This window comes from Acomys minous (assembly GCF_964271855.1).
Source record: "Acomys minous genome assembly, chromosome: 14".
In the NCBI taxonomy this organism is placed as follows: domain Eukaryota; kingdom Metazoa; phylum Chordata; class Mammalia; order Rodentia; family Muridae; genus Acomys; species Acomys minous.
Genome location: NC_140496.1, coordinates 16,447,385 through 16,465,676, shown reverse-complemented (window position 1 = coordinate 16,465,676; position 18,292 = coordinate 16,447,385). Strand labels below are relative to the sequence as shown.

General features: G+C 47.8%; 1 protein-coding gene across 1 annotated transcript in view; it reads right to left on the bottom strand.

The window, feature by feature from the left end:
• Positions 1–2,372: 2,372 nt before the first annotated feature.
• CFDP1 (craniofacial development protein 1) overlaps positions 2,373–18,292 on the bottom strand; it is an 82,705-nt gene continuing 66,785 nt past the window's right edge. Inside the window, exons 6-7 of the mRNA XM_084756697.1 lie at positions 9,832–9,990; positions 2,373–2,673 (exon numbers count right to left, since the gene is read on the bottom strand). Of these exons, the coding sequence (XP_084612823.1) occupies positions 2,583–2,673; positions 9,832–9,990 (250 nt within the window). The 3' untranslated portion in view covers positions 2,373–2,582. The remainder of the gene's footprint in view (positions 2,674–9,831; positions 9,991–18,292) is intronic.

The window sequence follows — 18,292 nt, the reverse complement described above, 5'->3', positions numbered from 1 at the left end:
CCAAAAAGCCTCCCAGCTCCTGCTTGGTTTGTGCTATGACACAGCCACTTGTTTAGTGAACAGCCACGCCCACCTCAGGCCGACTGTCTTGCTGGCAAGCTCCTCTGGCCCTCGACAGACTCCTCTGGTCAGAAGTGGCAGGGTGTGATTTCTAAGCTGTTAAAGCACATGCAGGTCTTAGTGAGCAGGGGGACCTCCACCCAACAGGAAGGCCCTCTCATGCATTCCCACAGGCCCGACACTTAGCTGTGTGTTGGGAGGCTGCTCGCAGTCTTGTGGCTCAGGTTGAGGCACTTCAAAATCTTTCCTTACAGAACACAATATATTCTCTCTCTCTCTCTCTCTCTCTCTCTCTCTCTCTCTCTCTCTCTCTCTCTCTCCTCTGTCTGTTTTTCGAGACAGGGACACAGGGTTTCTCTGTGTAATAACCTTGGCTGTCCTGGAACTATCTTTGTAGACCAGGCTGGCCTAGAATTCAGAGAGATCCGCCTGCCTCTGCCTCCTGAGTGCTGAGATTAAAGTTGTGTGCCACCATGCCCGGCTTAATTCTGTGTTTCTTGAACAACTTTAAAAGACGTTTTACTATGCAAAATTGAACTCCATATCCAAGTTCAGAATGGCATAGCAACTACCAACACATGTCCAGCTGCTTTCACCTCTGCCGCCCCACTCTCCTGGGACAGCTTTAAAAAGCAGTTTTAAAGCCGCCAGTTTATGGCAGAGGCTGGAAATGCTACATACACACATTTGCAGCCTCCCCTGCAGCCAGAGTGGTATGCAGACCCAGGTCTGCTGTGAGGCCACTTTAACTTGTATGATGCTAACACACACTGGTAAGTATGCATGCACTTGAGTCAGGTAAACTGTCATCATCTGGGTCAGATGTGTGCAGCTGGGGACAGACACACCCAGGAGAAAGGAAAGGATAGTCCTTTCTAAAGAGATGTGACATACACTGAATATAGCCCATGGATGGAGGTTCTGCCCTGATGGGGTGCTGGCTGGTTCAGGCTAAAGGACATCCTCCATCATCCCTAGTCCCAGTGGAGACTATTTGATCTGATGCAGGCTTAAAATGCTGCTTGCCACCTGTACAGTCCTTTGCAGGTGGACACGAACAGACCAGGAGTTCAAATGTAGTTTGTAAATGCCGGTTTGGGTAATGAGATGCTGGCCATTTTGTGCCACCAGTTCAGTTTTGGTTGCTGTGAACACTGCTCAAACATCTGAGTCCTAGATGTGGAAGCTCACTGTGACCTAGTGTTCCTTGTCCTTAGGATGCCATTAGCTCACTCCAGCCCTCTGAGGCACTGATGTTACTCACACCATCCACAGGCCAGAAAACAAACCTGTGGTCCAGGTCACAGAGCTATGTCTGAGCAGGAAACAGAACACAGTCATTGAAGCCACTTTCTCCCCATTCCCATGCCCCAGGAGCAGGTGACAGGATTTAATATGTATCAGCATATGTGATTTGTTACTTATTTTCCTCTCCATTGATTCCTAGGTAGGATCTTCGGGTGTGAAATTTTCCTAAGGAGCATAAAAAATAAGAGGTCTTTGGAACACTCCCCACCCCATTTTTGAGACAAGACTCACTCTGTAGCCTAGGCTGGTCTGGAACTATGTAGCTCAGGTTGGCCTCAATTTTGCAGCAGTTCTTTCTCAGTCTCCTAAGTGCAGGGTTCTAGGTGTGGGCCAGTACTACTGGCAAGAATATCCCTTGACAAATAAAGAACTAAGGAACTACTGAGGTAGAAAATACATCTGAAGTAGATTTCTTCTTTAAAGGAGCAAAAGGGTAGCAGGAAAAAACAAAACCACTCAGCATTAATTTATCCCAGTGTCCCACTTTACACACAAGAATTTTTCTTTTCTTTCTTTCTTTCTTTCTTTCTTTCTTTCTTTCTTTCTTTCTCTTTTTTGGTTTTTTCAAGACAGGTTTCTCTGTGGAGCCTTGGCTGTCCTGGACTCACTTTGTAAACCAGGCTGGCTTCAAACTCACAGCAATCCACCTGCCTCTGCCTCCCGAGTGCTGGGATTAAAGGCGTGCGCCACCATGCCTGGCTACACACAAGAATTTCATGCAAGAGAAGCTGAATCAAGTGAGAGCACATGCGCAGAGATGCAGCGCCTGCCCAGCACCCCAGGCAGCCCCCAAGGGTCTCTCAGCGCCTGCTCAGCACCCCAGGCAGCCCCTAAGGGTCTCACAGCGCCTGCCCAGCACCCCAGGCAGCCCCGTGGGGTCTCTGGGAAAGGCTGAGTTCAGAGAGGCCTGTGGGTCTGAGGTGCGGGAGCTGGACCTGGGCTGGCCTGCACAGCCGTTGCAGCAGTGCACAGGGAGGGGAGGGGCATCTTCACTTTCACAAAGCTCGAAAAAAGGGCTTCTATTAGTTTATTTAAAGACAAGTTTTAAAAAGGAAAATGAATGAAACCAGGTGAGATTAAGACACATAAACCAAGCTGCAGTGTAGAAAAAGGGCCTTGTTGGAGACCTGATGGAGAACACGGAGACACATCACAGACACGGGAGAGCTCACATTGTCAACAGGATTAAGCTGCTACTAAGTCTCCCCAGAACGTCAAGGCTTCATTTTGCTCAGCCTGAGATCCCGCTCAATTTCAAACTGCCTGTGGTCCACTCGTTCCAGAAAAGCTTTCCGTTCAATGTACCTGGAAGAGGACAAAAACGGTGTCAGTAAAATGTGGCATGAGAGGCCTCCCTCAATCGCCCAGCCTAGGGGTAAGTCATGCTGCGGCAAGCCAGCAGGCAAGCCAGCCTCGTGCCCAGCGGCTCCCTCTGGGCTCTCTTTACCCAGACCACTCCCGTTTAGCACACAGAAGGACAACTCTGTTCAAACATGAATAAAACTAAAATGGAAAAGAATGAGCTTTTTTGTTGGTTTTGAGACAGGGTCTCAGTCTGTAGACCAGGCTATCCTCAAACTCAAGAGAGCTGCCTGCCTTTGTCTCCCCAGTGTTGGGATTATAGGCGTGCATCAGCACACTAGTCGAGCTAACACCATCCTAAACGGGAAAGTAAACAAGAGGCGGGAAAACAGTCTACTTTGCCACAGGATTTTGAACGAAAGAGAAAAAATGTCATCTCAGCCCATCCCTGTGCTGGTAAATACAGCTGGACAATTCTGATAAAGTTTGAACTTTTCTGAACCTCACTGTTCTCCACAGCGACAGGATGATGCTGTATTTTCTGGCCTCAGCAGTATGCTGAATTGGCAGGTGAAAGAACACAGTCTTTTAAAAAAGATTTCTTTTGTGCATGTGTATATGTGTGTATGTGTGGGCAGGCATGTGTGGAGGTCAGAGGACAGCTAACTTGCAGGGGTTGCTTCTTTCCTTCCACCATGTGGGTCCTGGGGACGTCACTCAGGTTGTCAAGCTTGGCAGCAGGTGCCTCTGACGCACTAAGCCATCTCACTGAGCCAATGTTATGTTTTATGTATCTCAAAGCACACTTACAAAGTATACCTGAAAATGTAAAACAGGATAGAAAACTGAGCCCAAGTGGTGGTGCACACTTTTAATTCCGGCACGCAGGAGTCAGAAGCGGGAAGATCTCTGTGAGTTCAAGGCCAGCCTGGTCTACAGAGGGAATTCTAGGACAGCCAGGGCTACACAGAGAAACTCTATCTTGAAAAAGAAAAGGAAAAAAGGAAGAATGAAAACTGACAGCCAAGGGCTGTTGTGAAGGTGAACCCGGCTACTCACCTTCCCCTGCTCTCTGTTCCCTAAGCATCTTCTGCTTAGTTTGGGACTAGGCTGTTACTGTGGCATTAACGAAGAGACTCTGCACCCACAGGCACCCACAGGCGCCCACAGGCTTTCCTTAGGAGCCTGGAGGAGCTCTGCGTTTGCCCTCAGGCCAAGGTCAGAGACTGATCTCTCTCAAGGTCTCCCTCAGTCTTCCCAGACAGGGTGGGAGGCAGGGCAGCCTGCGCTGGCAGGCACACTGGTCAGAAGGGCGACTGGTTGCTTAATGAGACACAGCTGCATTTTAATGTACCTTTTCTTGCCATAAAGTGTGCTGCGACTTGCTTGCGGGGAGGAACTCTCTGCTGCTAATTAATCTACTGAGGGAGCAAAATTGCCATTAAAAATGGCAGATATAATTGAATCTCTGCACTAATTGTTCTTTGTTGCACCATGGAAAATGTGCATCTGTCACTACAAGGTTATTACGTTCCTGGTGAGGATGTAAGCAGGTCCAGGAACCTGTGTTCTTCACTGAGTTGAGGCCTTGTTTTGCTGCCCTTCAGCATCCCGAGGCAAGGCCCATCCCGTCTGCTTGCCAGCTGAGCCTGGGACTGCTAATTCTCCACGCACTAGCGAGGACTGGTCAGAAAACACAGTTCTGAGGCCAGAGGGAGCTGAATTTCAAAGCTTGTAACTCACTGCTGTGTGGTACAAACTTAGCAATTCTCAGTTTCTAACAATATATAAAGGGGGAGAGGCAACCCAAGGATGACTGCAAGCTCTGCCTTTACCTTCCCAGCAGCTAAAACTAGAGGTTTGAACCCTGTGCCTGTCTTATGTGCTGCCTTTGTACACACTAGGCAAACACTATACCAACTGAGCCATACCCCCTGGCTCCTGAAATACTGTCTTAACAAAACCAAACACCCAAACCCAAAAACCTCACATTCCCCCCAGAGCCCACCCAATAAATCTAAAGAAAGGTCACCCCTCCTTGCTCAGAAGGGCTGCCGTGAGGAGTAAGTGAAATAATATATTAATAATGCTTAGCATGAAACAAGAGTTTAGCAAAGTCAGATGAGAGCTAACACTGTCCTGAGGCAGCAGATGACCCAGGTTGGGATGTGTGCCGTCAGAAACTAGTAATTACCACCTGGTCTGGATCAGGAATTAGGCTGCGGTGTCCAAACTGTCAATGAGGCCAGAACAGCTGGAACCCACGCAAAGACCAAGCTTAGGTGTGATGCAAGTCCCTTGGGCCAGAGTTCTCCGATTTAGTAAGTGAAAATAGAGAAGACCCAGTTAAATCTGAAGTTAAATTCCCTGGGAGAGAGAGCAGGAGCAAATGTGTTGTTCTTTCTGATAAAGGCAGAGAATGACACTTGGGAGAGGAGGTGTGGACACACAAACAACTTGCTGCAGCAGCCTGAGGTCCTCACCCATGGCTGCTTAGAGAATTAACTGGGGGCCTCACTTATGGTGTCCCCCAGTCGTGCCCCACTTGCCCACCGTGTATCTGGAGAAGGACACATGGGAACCAGGAAATTGGTGTGCTAACTGCCATTAATAGAGCCCGCAGAAGAGAGGTAAACACAGGTGAGGGATGACACTGTGTAACCCCGTCCTGTGTGGGTGTTTCAGGACAGAGCTTTCATGCTATCTGCTGGCAGATAACCGTATGTCTAGACGACCAGAGACTACTGAGAGCAAAGTCCAGAATAGACGCTCAAGGGGCAGAGCTGAGGCCTAGGGAAGCCTCAGACAGCCACAGAGGACAAGCACACATGTAACGTAGTTCTCAAGGGAAGCCCATCAAAGCACCAGGGCAGGGCTGGCTACTTTATTCCCCCATTCACAGCCTCTGGCAGCTGGCAGAAGGGTCATTGTGACAGGCTTCAGTCAAGAGTTGACTATACACAAATCTTCCATTGGACATGGACTTGCTGATGTACAGAAGCCGACATGGAGCTGTGGATGACAGTGTCTTTGATATCTACTATCTGTGCTTTTGGGAAGGTATTTAATTTTTGACTTTTTGTTTGCTTTTTTTTTCTTCTCTGTAAAGTAGGAATAAAAATGTTAATAATACCGGTCAATGGTGGCACGTGCCTTTAATCCCAGCACCCAGGAGGCAGAGGCAGGTGGTTTTCTTAAGTTTGAGGTGAGCCTGGTCTAAGGAGTGAGTTTCAAGATAGTCAGGGCTACATACATGGAGAAATCTTTTCTCGAAAAACCAAAACAATGTAACCTGCAACGAAACTGAGCTGTTGTTTTGGGGTTTAGATTCTTGTTTCTTATCAACTTAGTCACATCCATAACCTGGACGGCCTCAGACTGGGGCATTTGGAAGAGAGACAAAGACTGGCAATGCTCCTGAGGAAGGGAAAACTGTCTCAAGGCCACCTGAGGGTTCACCTACTTCAACTGGGCCACTGGGGTTTCCAGGCACTTTAACTGGGCTGCAGCTCCAGAGCAGACCTGCTGGCTGACAGTGCAATGGGAATTATGGCTCTTGCTCGTCTTTGGCCTTACTGCTTTTCTGGCCTGTGCCTTGCCCTCAATCACATTGATTGCTCCTCAACCACTGGAAACCTAGGGCTGAAGGGGTATGCCATCTTCTCATGCTTATATGCTCTTTTATGGACCACTGAAGTAGCAGCAGATTTTCTTATTTTGTTTGTTTTATTTATTTTTAAAGACAGGCTCTCTATGTATAGCACAGGCTGTCCAGGAACTCCCTATGTAGACCAGGCTGGACTCAAACTCATGGAGGTCAGCTTGCTTCTGCCTCCACAGTGCTGAGATTAAAGGCATGGGCTACCACGCCTGGCAAAGCAAGCAAATCTTTATTATATTAACACAACATGCTAATAGCATCGTGACAGAGTCAGGTCACACACACACAGAGATTGACATCTCTGCAATCCTTCAACCCGAACTGTTTTTCTGTCTCAGTTTCCCTGAGATCCCTGGACACTGGGTAGGGAGCCCTGTCAGGGAAGGTGTCGGCACCTGTTGTCAGAGAATCCAGCCTGGAAGGGGTCAGAGGGTGCAATGGCCCAGCAACAATAAACTCCTGGTGACAGCGGAAGTGCTCAGACCCAGCACATGCCTGGGGGAGCCTGGCAGGCAGGATTCCTCCACTCTGGGAATGCAACTCAAAGATGCAAACTGCCAGGCTCAGGCATGGCCTCAAAGCCAGCGATGATAACCCTTTCCTCCCCTCTGTCTTTCCACATCCCTTCAAAGCTGCGATGGTCCTAGGAGACAGACCCCTGGAAAGCCTGGTGATAGATTCCTTGAGGAATGAAAAGTACTTCAGTGGCCTCTCCTTCACGGTCTCCTAATCACCAGATAGATACCTGCTTTCCAATCACTGGGCTTGTGGCCTTCAGCTTAACTGGACAGAGCAGCAGCCAAGAACCTGCTTGTATTTCTCTTTACTGTGCATTTTATGCATCAGTACTCTCCCTCTACCCCGGGCCGCTGCCTCGGCATTATTATCTGGGAAGCTGTGTTGTTGATGATATTCATCATCGGGAAATCTGTGTGGTTAGTTGGCGGAGCTGGAGGAAGCCATGTTCAACACCTGAACAACGTCTGCTACCTCCCACACTACCTCTGAGACTGCACTTCAAGCAGTCTGCTGACTGAAAACCTGCATATAACTCATTTTGATGTATCGTGTCGGACTTTCTGTGGTTAGTTCTGATGGTGCCAGGATGCCAAACAAAACCAAGGCATCTAGACACTGCAGTGGTGTGGACTCTGCTCTGGGGGCCTACTGCAAAAAACATGGCAAAGGTCATGTGACTTAGGTGGTACAGCTGTTCTAGAGTGGCATCTGAGCTGACGTGCAAATGACAAACCAAGGCCTTCTTGGGGAAGGTACACTGAGGCTGGGCTGCAGTAAACAGTTGGAGAAGTAGACAGAGGTGGGCAGGAAAGGACCTTTTGTTTTGAGTCCTGGCAGAAAATGGTGGCTAAGTCTTAGAACTAGTGTCTACTTGGAGAGGAAGAAAACAGCTACCCAGGGCCCACACTCAGGTTGAAGGGCTGGAGAAAGCAGGAAAGCCAGTCTGGAGACTTGGGGAGATGCCTCAAAGCTCTACTTTGCATCACTGTGGAAAATATTCCCAAAGCTGGCTAAGACTTAAGTGAATAGAGCATACAGCTTTCCAGTAAGGCCTGAGTGTGGAGGTGGCCAGTTAATGACAGGTGGGAGAAAAGAATTGTAAGCAGAGGCCTGGGAGGAGGCAGGCATTTTTCCTATTTGTTCCATTCCCCAACACCTCAGAAGGCATAGGAAAAGGTTCCTACTGTACACTGGAGCCAGCGCCTGTCCTCACTAGCTCTCTGTTGCTGTGAGGAAACACTGACCACAATCAACTTGGGAAGCACCAAGTCCATCTGGTTTACAGGTGACCAGCCATTATGGAGGGAAGGAAGTTCATCTGGTTTACAGGTGACTGGCCATTATGGAGGGAAGGAAGTTCATCTGGTTGGCAGGTGACAGGCCATTATGGAGGGAAGGAAGTTCATCTGGTTGGCAGGTGACAGGCCATTATGGAGGGAAGCCAAAGCAGGAACTCGAGGCAGGAACTGAACGAGAGTGCTAGGACTAAAGGTGTACATCACACTGGGGTGGGGTGGTTTAGGCCTCCATAGACTCACTGTGCATGAGTGCTTGGCCATAGGGAGTGGTACTTTTAGGAGGTGTGGCCTTGATGGAAGAAGTGTGTCACTGTGGGGGTAGTCTCTGAGGTTATATATGCTCCCCCTAGGCCCAATATGAGAGATAGCCCCCTTTGCTGTCTGCAGAGCAAGATGCAGAACTCTTAGCTCCTCCTCCAGCACCATGTCTGCCTGCAAGCTGCCGTGCTTCCCACCATGGTGATAATGGACTAAACCTCTGAAAGTGTAAGCCAGCCTCAAATGTTTTCTCTCTTCACAGCAAGGGAAACCCTAATTGAGACAGTAGGTTAGTGCCAGGCGGATCATTGTGAGTTCGAGGCCAGCCTGGTCTACAAACTGAGTCCAGGACAGCCAAGGCTACACAGAGAAACCTTGTCTCAAAAAGACAAAAATAATAAAAAAGGCCAACAAAAAGAAATACTCACTATGTAGACCAGCCTGGCCTCAAACTCACAGAGACCTATTCACCCCTGCCTCCCAAATATTGAGATTAAAGGCTAATTTAGGCCAATTAATGACTTGAATAACATGTACTTATAGACCTTTCATGTGATTGGTGTTCTTCAAAGTGCTTTATGCTTTATCACATCCTTTAAGTAATACATACATTCATCACTATCTCACAAGATCTGCACAACTAGAGCGAAGGTGTAAGATTATCCCAACTTTACTGGCACAGGAGCTGAGATAGCTGGTCCACTGAGAGAGACGATCGTTCTGGGGTGGGGCAGGGCTGATGAGAAGCCCAGACGGTTTGAAGGACCATTCACCACTCCCGGGCTGAGGAGTGCTGACCTCTAGCCATGGGTCTCGGTTCCTTATGCTTCTTTGCTCTCCCTAAACACTTAACGAGCCTCCTTTCTTTCTACTCACCATAAGAACACACATGAGGGCTATGTGTGGTGGCTCTTGCCTGTGACCCAGAATTTGGAGAACTGAAGCAGGAGGATTGCCATGATTGTGAGGCTAGACTAGGTTATAGAGTGAGATCCTTTCCCACAGAGAAAACAAAACAAAACAACTACTAACAAGGACAACAATTTTGGCCTCTCCTCTTGCCTTCCAGAGTGGACAGGAAATGGTACAGCAATGGCCTCTCATGTATCATACAGGCTGCAGCAAACAGGCAGACTACGCTCTGGACCACAGTAACATGGTCAAACTAACACCAAACCATTCATGATATTGTGACAGTGTCCTGGCACGGGGCTGGCTTTCTCTGCTTTTAGAGCACTTAAACTAGGCCAGATTCTCAGAAGGCCAAGTGATTCAGATTATGACAAGCCAGGCACCGCCTTGTGAATAAATCAGGCGACTCACAGTTCACTGAAGCAGAACTCAGCAGACTTGGGCCTGGCGAGCACTGCCTGGGGAGCACTGCTGCCGGGTTCTGGGGTACAGAGGACAGAAGCCGCTCCTTACCCTTCTTTCCCTCGGTTGTGAAGAGCCAGTTCTTCCCCGATCCCTTCTTCCTCCTTGAAGCTCTCCCAGTCCAATTTGGACTTCTCAAGGGTGCTCATTTTCTGTTTTTTGGCTCCAATTTTTCCCAAAAGGCTGCTCATGCCACTTGCTCTTTTTATCCTATGGAAAGGAAAAATGATTGTAAGAATTCTGACCTCTGAGTTAGCAGTTTTTGGTTTTCATTGCTGGGTGGACACAGGTTCCTCAGTGGAAGCCATGCTCGTATCTCCAGCATTTCCTTCTCTGTGTGGCAAGTGTAGGCAGGGCGGAATCCTAATATGCCTTTTCTGGTTAACACGGCGGCTCAGCTACACAGCTGACAGGAAGCCCTCACCCCTTCAGACCTCTGTGTGCCATGTGGCAGGTCTCTGCTTGCAGGGAGGGAGAATGGTGGGGTTCGGGCACGGCTCTAGAGTTACATGCATAGATTCCAGCGCTGCCCCGTGACTCAGGGCTAGTTGTTCAAGTACATGCCCTGGGTTCTCCAGTCTACGTGAATGCTTACTCATGGATGGTGGGGAACTGTCCGTGCAAAGGGCCAAAGCAGCATCCGGCGTAGGGTCAAGGTGCAGTTAACTGCTGGCCACTGTGAATCACTGTCCTTGCGCTTGTGCTTTGAAGTCCCAGGGGACTCTTCCACAGAGTAAAAACCAGTTCCCAGTACATACAAGGAGGAAAGCAGCACTGTAAGAGCCTTTTAAAGGCAACTGCCTTCACCTCCTGTAAGCTGGGGCCTGGTTTTTCCCAGGAGGTGGAGAACGTCCTGAAAGCAGAGCGGAGAACGTACAGCCTGTGCTCTGGCTGCTGGTGATGCTATCTACCCTGGGCTGGGGGAGAAACCCCAAATGCCAAACTCAAGTCCCGGCAGGTCTGATGTTTCCAGTCAATGTCGCATGAATGAGATAAGGAAACAGAAGGCAGCTAGAGTTTGTAAGGAGGTGATATGAGGGGAGGAAACCATAGAAAGAACACGGGTCAAAGAACAAAAAACAAAACAAAAAACCTTATTACTGTTTTTGTTTGTTTGTTTGTTTGTTTTTTTGTGGGTGGGGGCAGGGATGTGCAGATCAGCGGACAACTTTGTTGGTTCTGCCCCTGTACCTCTATCTGGGAATCGTCACCAGACTTGTAGGCTTGTAACGTTGGGTGCCAAAGGCCTTTACCCACCAAGCCACCTTGCCAGCCTGCTTTTGGTTTCATGAAACTAAAATGACTTCTCTGCTGGAAGAAACTGGAGGCTATTTTCTGATTTATAGAGATAGGCAAGAGGTGAAATTGCCAAGCAGTGCGCTCCAGCATTGCAATGCTTACTCTCCTGGTGCTTTTTCAGCCTTGGTCTGACTGGAGTTTGGCCTGCTGGAGGCAACCTCAGGTTTATGCTGAAGGGAATCATTTCTGACCTAACCCATTAGAAAGCCATGGACTGTGGGTTCTCTGTGCCCTAGGCCAACAGGTTAGTGCCCACAACAAACACAGGACTTGGGAGTGGTACATTCTTACTCTGCTAATACTGGCCCAGAAAATGTTAGCATCTGTGTCTAGTTCACACCCACAACACACTGGGCTTATTAACTATTTGGACAGCCAGGCAAACTTCACTGTCTTTGTGCCGAGATGGATAAGTAAGCAAAGTTCGGAGAGGTCAAACAAAACACAACAAAGGCCAAACCTACAGAACATGCCGACTCAGGACAATGTGAGGCCTCAGGAGTTGAGTGTCGCCAAGACGAGAAGCTGCTTGAATTTTCTGAGAGCTATTATTAATTAATTTATTTATTTATTTATTTATTTATCATGTACACCTCCATGCCAGAAGAGGGCATCAGATCACATATAGATGGTTGTGAGCCACTATGTGGTTGCTGGGAATTGAACTCAGGACCTCTGCAGTAACAGTCAGTGCCCTTAACCCCTGAGTTATCTCTCCAGCCCCTGAGAGCTATTTTATTTTGCTCAAGGTAATTCTAAATTGGATCAAAATGCACAGTATGCATATATGAAAGGAGCCGACCGTTTTGTGTGGCGGTACTGGCTTCTGTAATCACAACAAAGCTCAATGCGTCTAAATGATAAACGCCATCCTGCTAAGGATGTAGATGTTCCACGTTCCACTCTGCTCAGTGCAGCTGACTCACTGCTCTCCGTAGGAAGAATCCGGCTGCTGCTCATCTTCCGCGATGCCCTGGGCTGCATCTGTTTACATAGGTCTGGAAAGGAACTAAGGAAGAGGTCCCTGATGACGAAGTTGGGACAGCTTGTCATCGGGACTGTGAGAAGGTACAAGACCTTCTTCATCCCTGTGATCTTTAACACCAATTTCAAGAACCAGGTAATCACAGACGAGGATATTTGGTTTGAAATGGCATTTAAAGTCATCTTCTCACAGGGCATGGTGGCACTCGCCTTTAATTCCAGCGCTTGGGAGGCAGAGGCAGGCGATTCTCTGAGCTCAAGGCCAGCCTGGTCTATAGAGCGAGTTCAGGGCAGCCAGGGCTGTTACACAGAGAAGCTCTGTCTCAAAAAAGGCCATCTTCTCATCTATTGATTTTAAGCATTCAACAGAGACAGCAGCTCCATGGTGCTTGGGATCAGAACCAAAAAAAAAAAAAAAAGCTACAAGGTCTGATCTTTGACTATGATGAGAAAAATCTAGCAAAAAGTGTAAGAAATAGGCAAATAGTGACCATTTACTAAAAGACCCCCAAGAGGAAATGGTTGGAGGCTGTTTATTTTAACCGTATTCATGTATGCACTAACCAAACTCCACTTTAAGGAGAATGAGTCCTGCCACTGACTACAGTGGTGGACCCGGGACTGTTTCTGTGTTCCTCACACCAGCTGCTGTCTCTTGTCTGTGCCTGACCCCACAGTACAGGGACACAAATCCAGTGGCTGCAGGCGCACGCCAATCTCTACTATTGCTCAGCTGCTCAGCTTCCCCACTGTCCTGGAGCTCCCTGCGCAGGATCCAGGCTTTACTCATTCCTTTTTTCCTTTTCAGACAGAGTCTCACTATGCAGCCCTTGGCTGACCTGGAACTTGCTATGTACACACAGCTGACCTGGCACTCAAGAGATCTACCTGCCTGTGCTAGGATTAAAGGCGTGAACCACCACACCCTGCCATCTTACTCACTCTGTCTCACCCACAGTAAAGCGAAAAGCTTACTCACGGCCTAAGATTGTTAGATTTTTTAATTGACCAAGAGCCTGATGTGACAGCACAGTTACTCAAACAAACAAAAACTTTCCCCTCACAGCAAAGACTCAATACTACGCCTGAAATGACAGATCAGAAAAATTAATTCCAAAATGGACCAGCAAGGACAGGAGTGTGTCTGGGAGTACCACTAGCCTTTCCTCAGAACATCAGAACATCAATACACAGAGTTGGGCTCAAGTCTGCATCTCTCATCTCAAAACTGGCAGAACCACTAACAGCCAAATCATCTGCAACAAGATTCTTTGGCAGAGAGTTGTGGCTTCCTTCGTGGTGTGTCTGTCACCTGTTGTTAAGGGAGGGGCGTGCGCGCACGCGCGTTTACAGAGCTATGTCTCAAACTTCCCTGTTTGAGGGCTTGGAGCTGATGTTCCTTTAGCTGTCCCTAGATTTAGCTGACATCTGTAAGAATGAAAGTACAGTCCAAATTCCTGGCTGATTTCACTTTCCACCTGTTAACTAGCTTCTCCAAAGCTCAGCATTAGACCCCAGCACTCAAGGAAAGGCCTGAAGCCAGTGGCTGGGAAAGTCTCTATGCCCGCCCACCCACCTCACTGCTGGGTCTTAATGACCTGTGGGCTCAGACCCATCAGAGATCTTTATATTATGGAAGCTGATATAGTGCCAAGAAAAAAGTGACACCTATCAGCAAAGGGTGAAAATGGAAGTGGCCAGCAGCTGCGGAGTCACAGCCTTACACTGACACACTTCTCTTCAGATAAGACGGCCCTTGTGCTAAGCCAAGAGTAAGGGCATTTGTTGATGTGGTTTGATTTCAGGTTGTTTTTCTCCCTGAAATAGGGTCTCGGAATGCAGCCCAGGCTGGATTCAGATTTTTAAATATGTGAATGAATCATACCTGATTATTCTAAATTTCTGACTCTTCAGATATAATGCTATGTGCCGTGTGTTAAGAGCAGAGGTCTGATTGGGCCAGCGGTGGACTCTCAGCTGGCAGCCACAGAAGAGGACAAGTGCAGTGCTAGCTGATGGGCTCAATATGAACAAAGAGATCCTCCGCGGTGCTGTCAGGAGGTCAGTGGATCAATAACCTAATAATGGGTCAATCCATTCACAGCTTAACCAGCTGCTAGGAAGGGGACCCTGGTCGGGGAGAGGCTCACTGGAGGCACACTCTTCACTTATTTTTAAAAATACTTGACAACAGATGCTAAGTAGCTCAGACTGGACTCAAATTCATGTTCTTCCAGCTCAGCCTCTTACAGAGGCGTGCCACCATATCTCCCATCAGGCATGTCTTTTAAGGCTGCATTTCTTCCCCTGAACCCTTTCTTTTCTGTTCTCTGTGCTTTCTGGCTGCTGAGGTGAACAGCTTGTCCCACCACGCCTTTCTGCCAGTGTACTGGCTACTATATCAACTTAACACAAGTTAGAGTCACTTGGAAAGAGGAAACCTCTAACTAGAAAATACCCCCACCAGATCGGTGTGTAAGCAAGCCCGTGGTATGGGAGGGCCCTGCTCATGGTGGGAATGCCACCCCTGGGCTGGTGGTCCTGGATGGTATAAGAAAGCAGGCTGAGCAAGCCACCAGGAACAACCCAGTAAGCAGCACTCCTCCATGGCTTCTGCCCCAGTTCCTGCCTCCAGGTTCCTGCCCTAACTTCCTCCCTTGACTTCCTTTGATGATGGGTGTAGAAGTATAAGAGAAACAAACTCTTTCCTCCTCTAGTTGTTTTTAGTCATGGTGTTTTATCGCAGTGATAGAAAACTAAGACAGTCAGTGTCACAGATCTGAAAGTAAAGGGCCAGCTGACCACTGACTGAACTTTTGAAACCATGATGGAAAACATACAATTCCAAAACTTAAAAAAAGGGCCAATGAGATGGCTCAGTGGGCAAAGGAGCTTGCTGCCAAGATGGATGGCCTGAGTTTGTCCCCTGATCCTGGAGGGTGGAAGGAGCGAACTGACTCCGGCAAGGTGCTCTTTGTCCACCACACTGGAGCACACACACAATACATAAATGTTAAACAATTTTTTTTTAAGTGAACAAACTTTTCCTTCTGAAGATACTGTTCTCTGGTATGCCCTAGCAATGAAAGCTGACAAGCAGCAGCAGAGGGGTGCAGGGCTCCTTTTGGGATGATGACATTCCCCTGGAGTGTTCCGTGGGGCTGTCAGAAGACGTGGCTCGGCTTCCAGATTCTTGTTTTAAAACTGCTGACAGATGCACAGTCTGAGATGCTGCTGGAAGCCAGCGAATCTACGCTCAGTGGGAAAGCTATATCTCAAAAAAGCTACACCCCCAAATAGCTATTAGTGAACTCTACTCTCACCCCAAAAAAGCTATTAGTGAACTCTACTCTCAATGGAAAGCTACACCCCAAAATGCTACATCCCCAAAAAGCTATTAGTGAACTCTACTCTCAATAGGAAAGCTACACCCCAAAAAAGCTATCAGTGAACTCTACTCACAGTGGGAAAGCTACACCTCAAAATCTATGTTGGGAATGTGAACCTACCTCTAAGCACTGAATGTCTTTCATTATTTAGGGAAAACACAAGGAAATAAAAATTTTTCTAAAGCAAAAATGTTATTTAGATTCACAAAAGCACCTTAAAATTGAACTATTATATGGCCAATCAGAAGGCATTCAGGCCAGGCATGGTGGTACACGCCTTAAATTCCAGCACTTAGGAGGCAGAGGCAGGCGGATCTCCATGAGTTCAATGTTAGCCTGGCCTACATATGTAGCTAAGGCTACATAGTGAGATTGTGTCTCCAATAAAACAAAACAAAACAAAAAAACCAGTCGACCGACCGACCGACCGACCACAGGGCTTTCTGGTGCACCACTTGTACCGATACTCAACAATAGAAATGGGCAACAGTCTCCAGTAACGCTTCTCTGACCGCATCACTCTTAGATGCTAAGCAGGCTTGGGCTCGGTTAGTTCTTGGAAGGAAGAAATGGGAACCAGTGTTAGTCAGGAGATTTGGTTGTTGTCCTCCGCCCCCACACCACGGCTTGTTTTTATAATAACAAGAAGATACTTTAGAAAGGTCACGGGAAATTAGTAGAAGAGTTCACCCTTCCAGCTTGAAAATGACAAAGCGAGAGACACAGCACTGTCACTATCTTAACAAGCCTCACTTAGAGTCACAATTAACATTTTGCCACATATGCTTTTTTTCCTTAGCCTACATTTACTTTCTCAGACAGAATGGAGCTATTTTAAGTAATTTTAGATATCATACCCAGCACCTCCCAATTCTTGAGTTTGCACCTCCTACATAAACTCAACACCTCATATTATACTGAGGAAACCTAAGGCTGCCATAACCTCTAACCAGGCTACCCTTGACTTCTCATCAGTAACAGTTCCAGATGTGGAAACGGTGACGCTTCACAGTCTCCTAGCACAGCACATTTGGAAGTGTCTTAGTCCTTTCAAGCTTCCATCTCGGGCAGTCTTCTGCCCCCTGGCCCTGGTGTCATTATTAATTTTTAAGAGTCTACTCTGGTTGTCTCAAAGACTGTAGCTCACTGGATTTCTCTGTTTCTTGTGGACAGATTTAGGTTAAACATTTTTGCCGAGCGCGCTACCTTGACAAGGCTGGGACATGTTGCTGCACTGTCATCACTGGTATATGGTGTGGGGCCAGCACATACTGAAAATGCTAAGTCTGGTTCCTATGGTCAGGGGACGGGTGTAAGGCATACTTCCTTCCTCTAACTAACGTTTACCATGAGGGTTAATGCTCTCAGTCGCCCAGGAAGTCCTAGCTGCTTATTTCTAGTAGCTCACTTTGAATGCCCAGCCATGACTAAATACAGAATCAGGACAATGAATAGTAAAGGGTTCTATTAGAAGGACCAACACTCGGGCCGTGGTGTCATACATCTTTAATCCCAGCACTAGGGAGAGAAAGGCAGGCGGATCTGTGAGTGTTCAGGGCCAGCCTGGTCTATAGAGTGAGTTCCAGGACAGCCATGGCTACACAGAGAAACTCCGTTTCAAAAAAACAAAAAACAAACAAACAACAATGAAGGAGGAGGAGGAGGACGAGGATGAGGAAGAAGAAGAACACACAGAAGAATACCTCCAGAGGATAATAAGCTCTGGCAGGAGAAAGCCTTAAAACCAAGAGAGCAGTCCTAACAAGTATTATGGGATTACTAGCAGATCTCTAGTTTGCTAGAGCAGCAAGGACAGGGCCTCTCAAGCCAACACCAGGGAAATGCACCTAGACGCACAGACAGCCCATGAGGGCTAAATGACTGAAGCTGGTGGCAAGGCAGAGCCTCTGACTCTCAGGTATCTAGGAAGCTGACTCCTACATTTCCCTAGCATGGCTCCACTCCAATGTAGTTTTACTTGATACGTCCACAGCCCTTGCTGGGCCTGCTCCAGCAGTGTCCTTCCTGGAGTCCTTCCCAAGGCTGGGCAGGGGAGCCTCGTGGCAAACAGAGAAGGCAGGCTACCATTTCCCGGCAGTAAGAAAGCAAGCCCATGGTGCGCTCTTTGAGAGGAAATATTCAGTTAATGGGAAGAGAATTATGCATGGGGAGGGGACGTTTTGTCCCTGAGGTGCAAACCACTGTTGCTTTCATTTGTATCACCAGATTAAGCTGGGGCTATGATTTATTGACCAACACAACAGACCATTTACACTTCTGAAATGGAATTTTAAAAAAATTATTAAACACAGCTTCTAATAAAGACCACACTGACATTTTGCTTTATGCATAGCCCTGGGAACTCAGTGGAGGAAGACGCAGCTCATTTTCCAGATACTGATTCCATATGGGCTCCCAACCCATCCGAACCACAAAGCTAAGAGGAGCCCAGGCAGACTCAGAATGTGGCATTTAAAAGGCAGTGCTCTCTCAAGCATTGCCTGGCTTTCTGCTATGACCCTGCCAAGCCCATGAAGGTCAGGCATGTGCTGGTCTGAGGGACAGAGCCATATATACCCACACAACATGGCTGGACAGATCTCCTTAAAGTAGCCAGGATGAGACGCGAAACAGAAGACTTATGTATTTCAGTGATGGGTTGTTTAGCTAGCTGCTGAGCGAGGACCTGGCATTTCTTCTCTGCTTTTTCTGTAATTTTCAGCATCCCTTCCTCCTCCTGACTCTGTCTCCCTATAACAAACCAAGCCTGAGGAGGCTGAGGATAAGCTTGCCTAGGATGCAGAGAGCCTCAGGCTTAACTTCCATCATCAAGTAAGTCA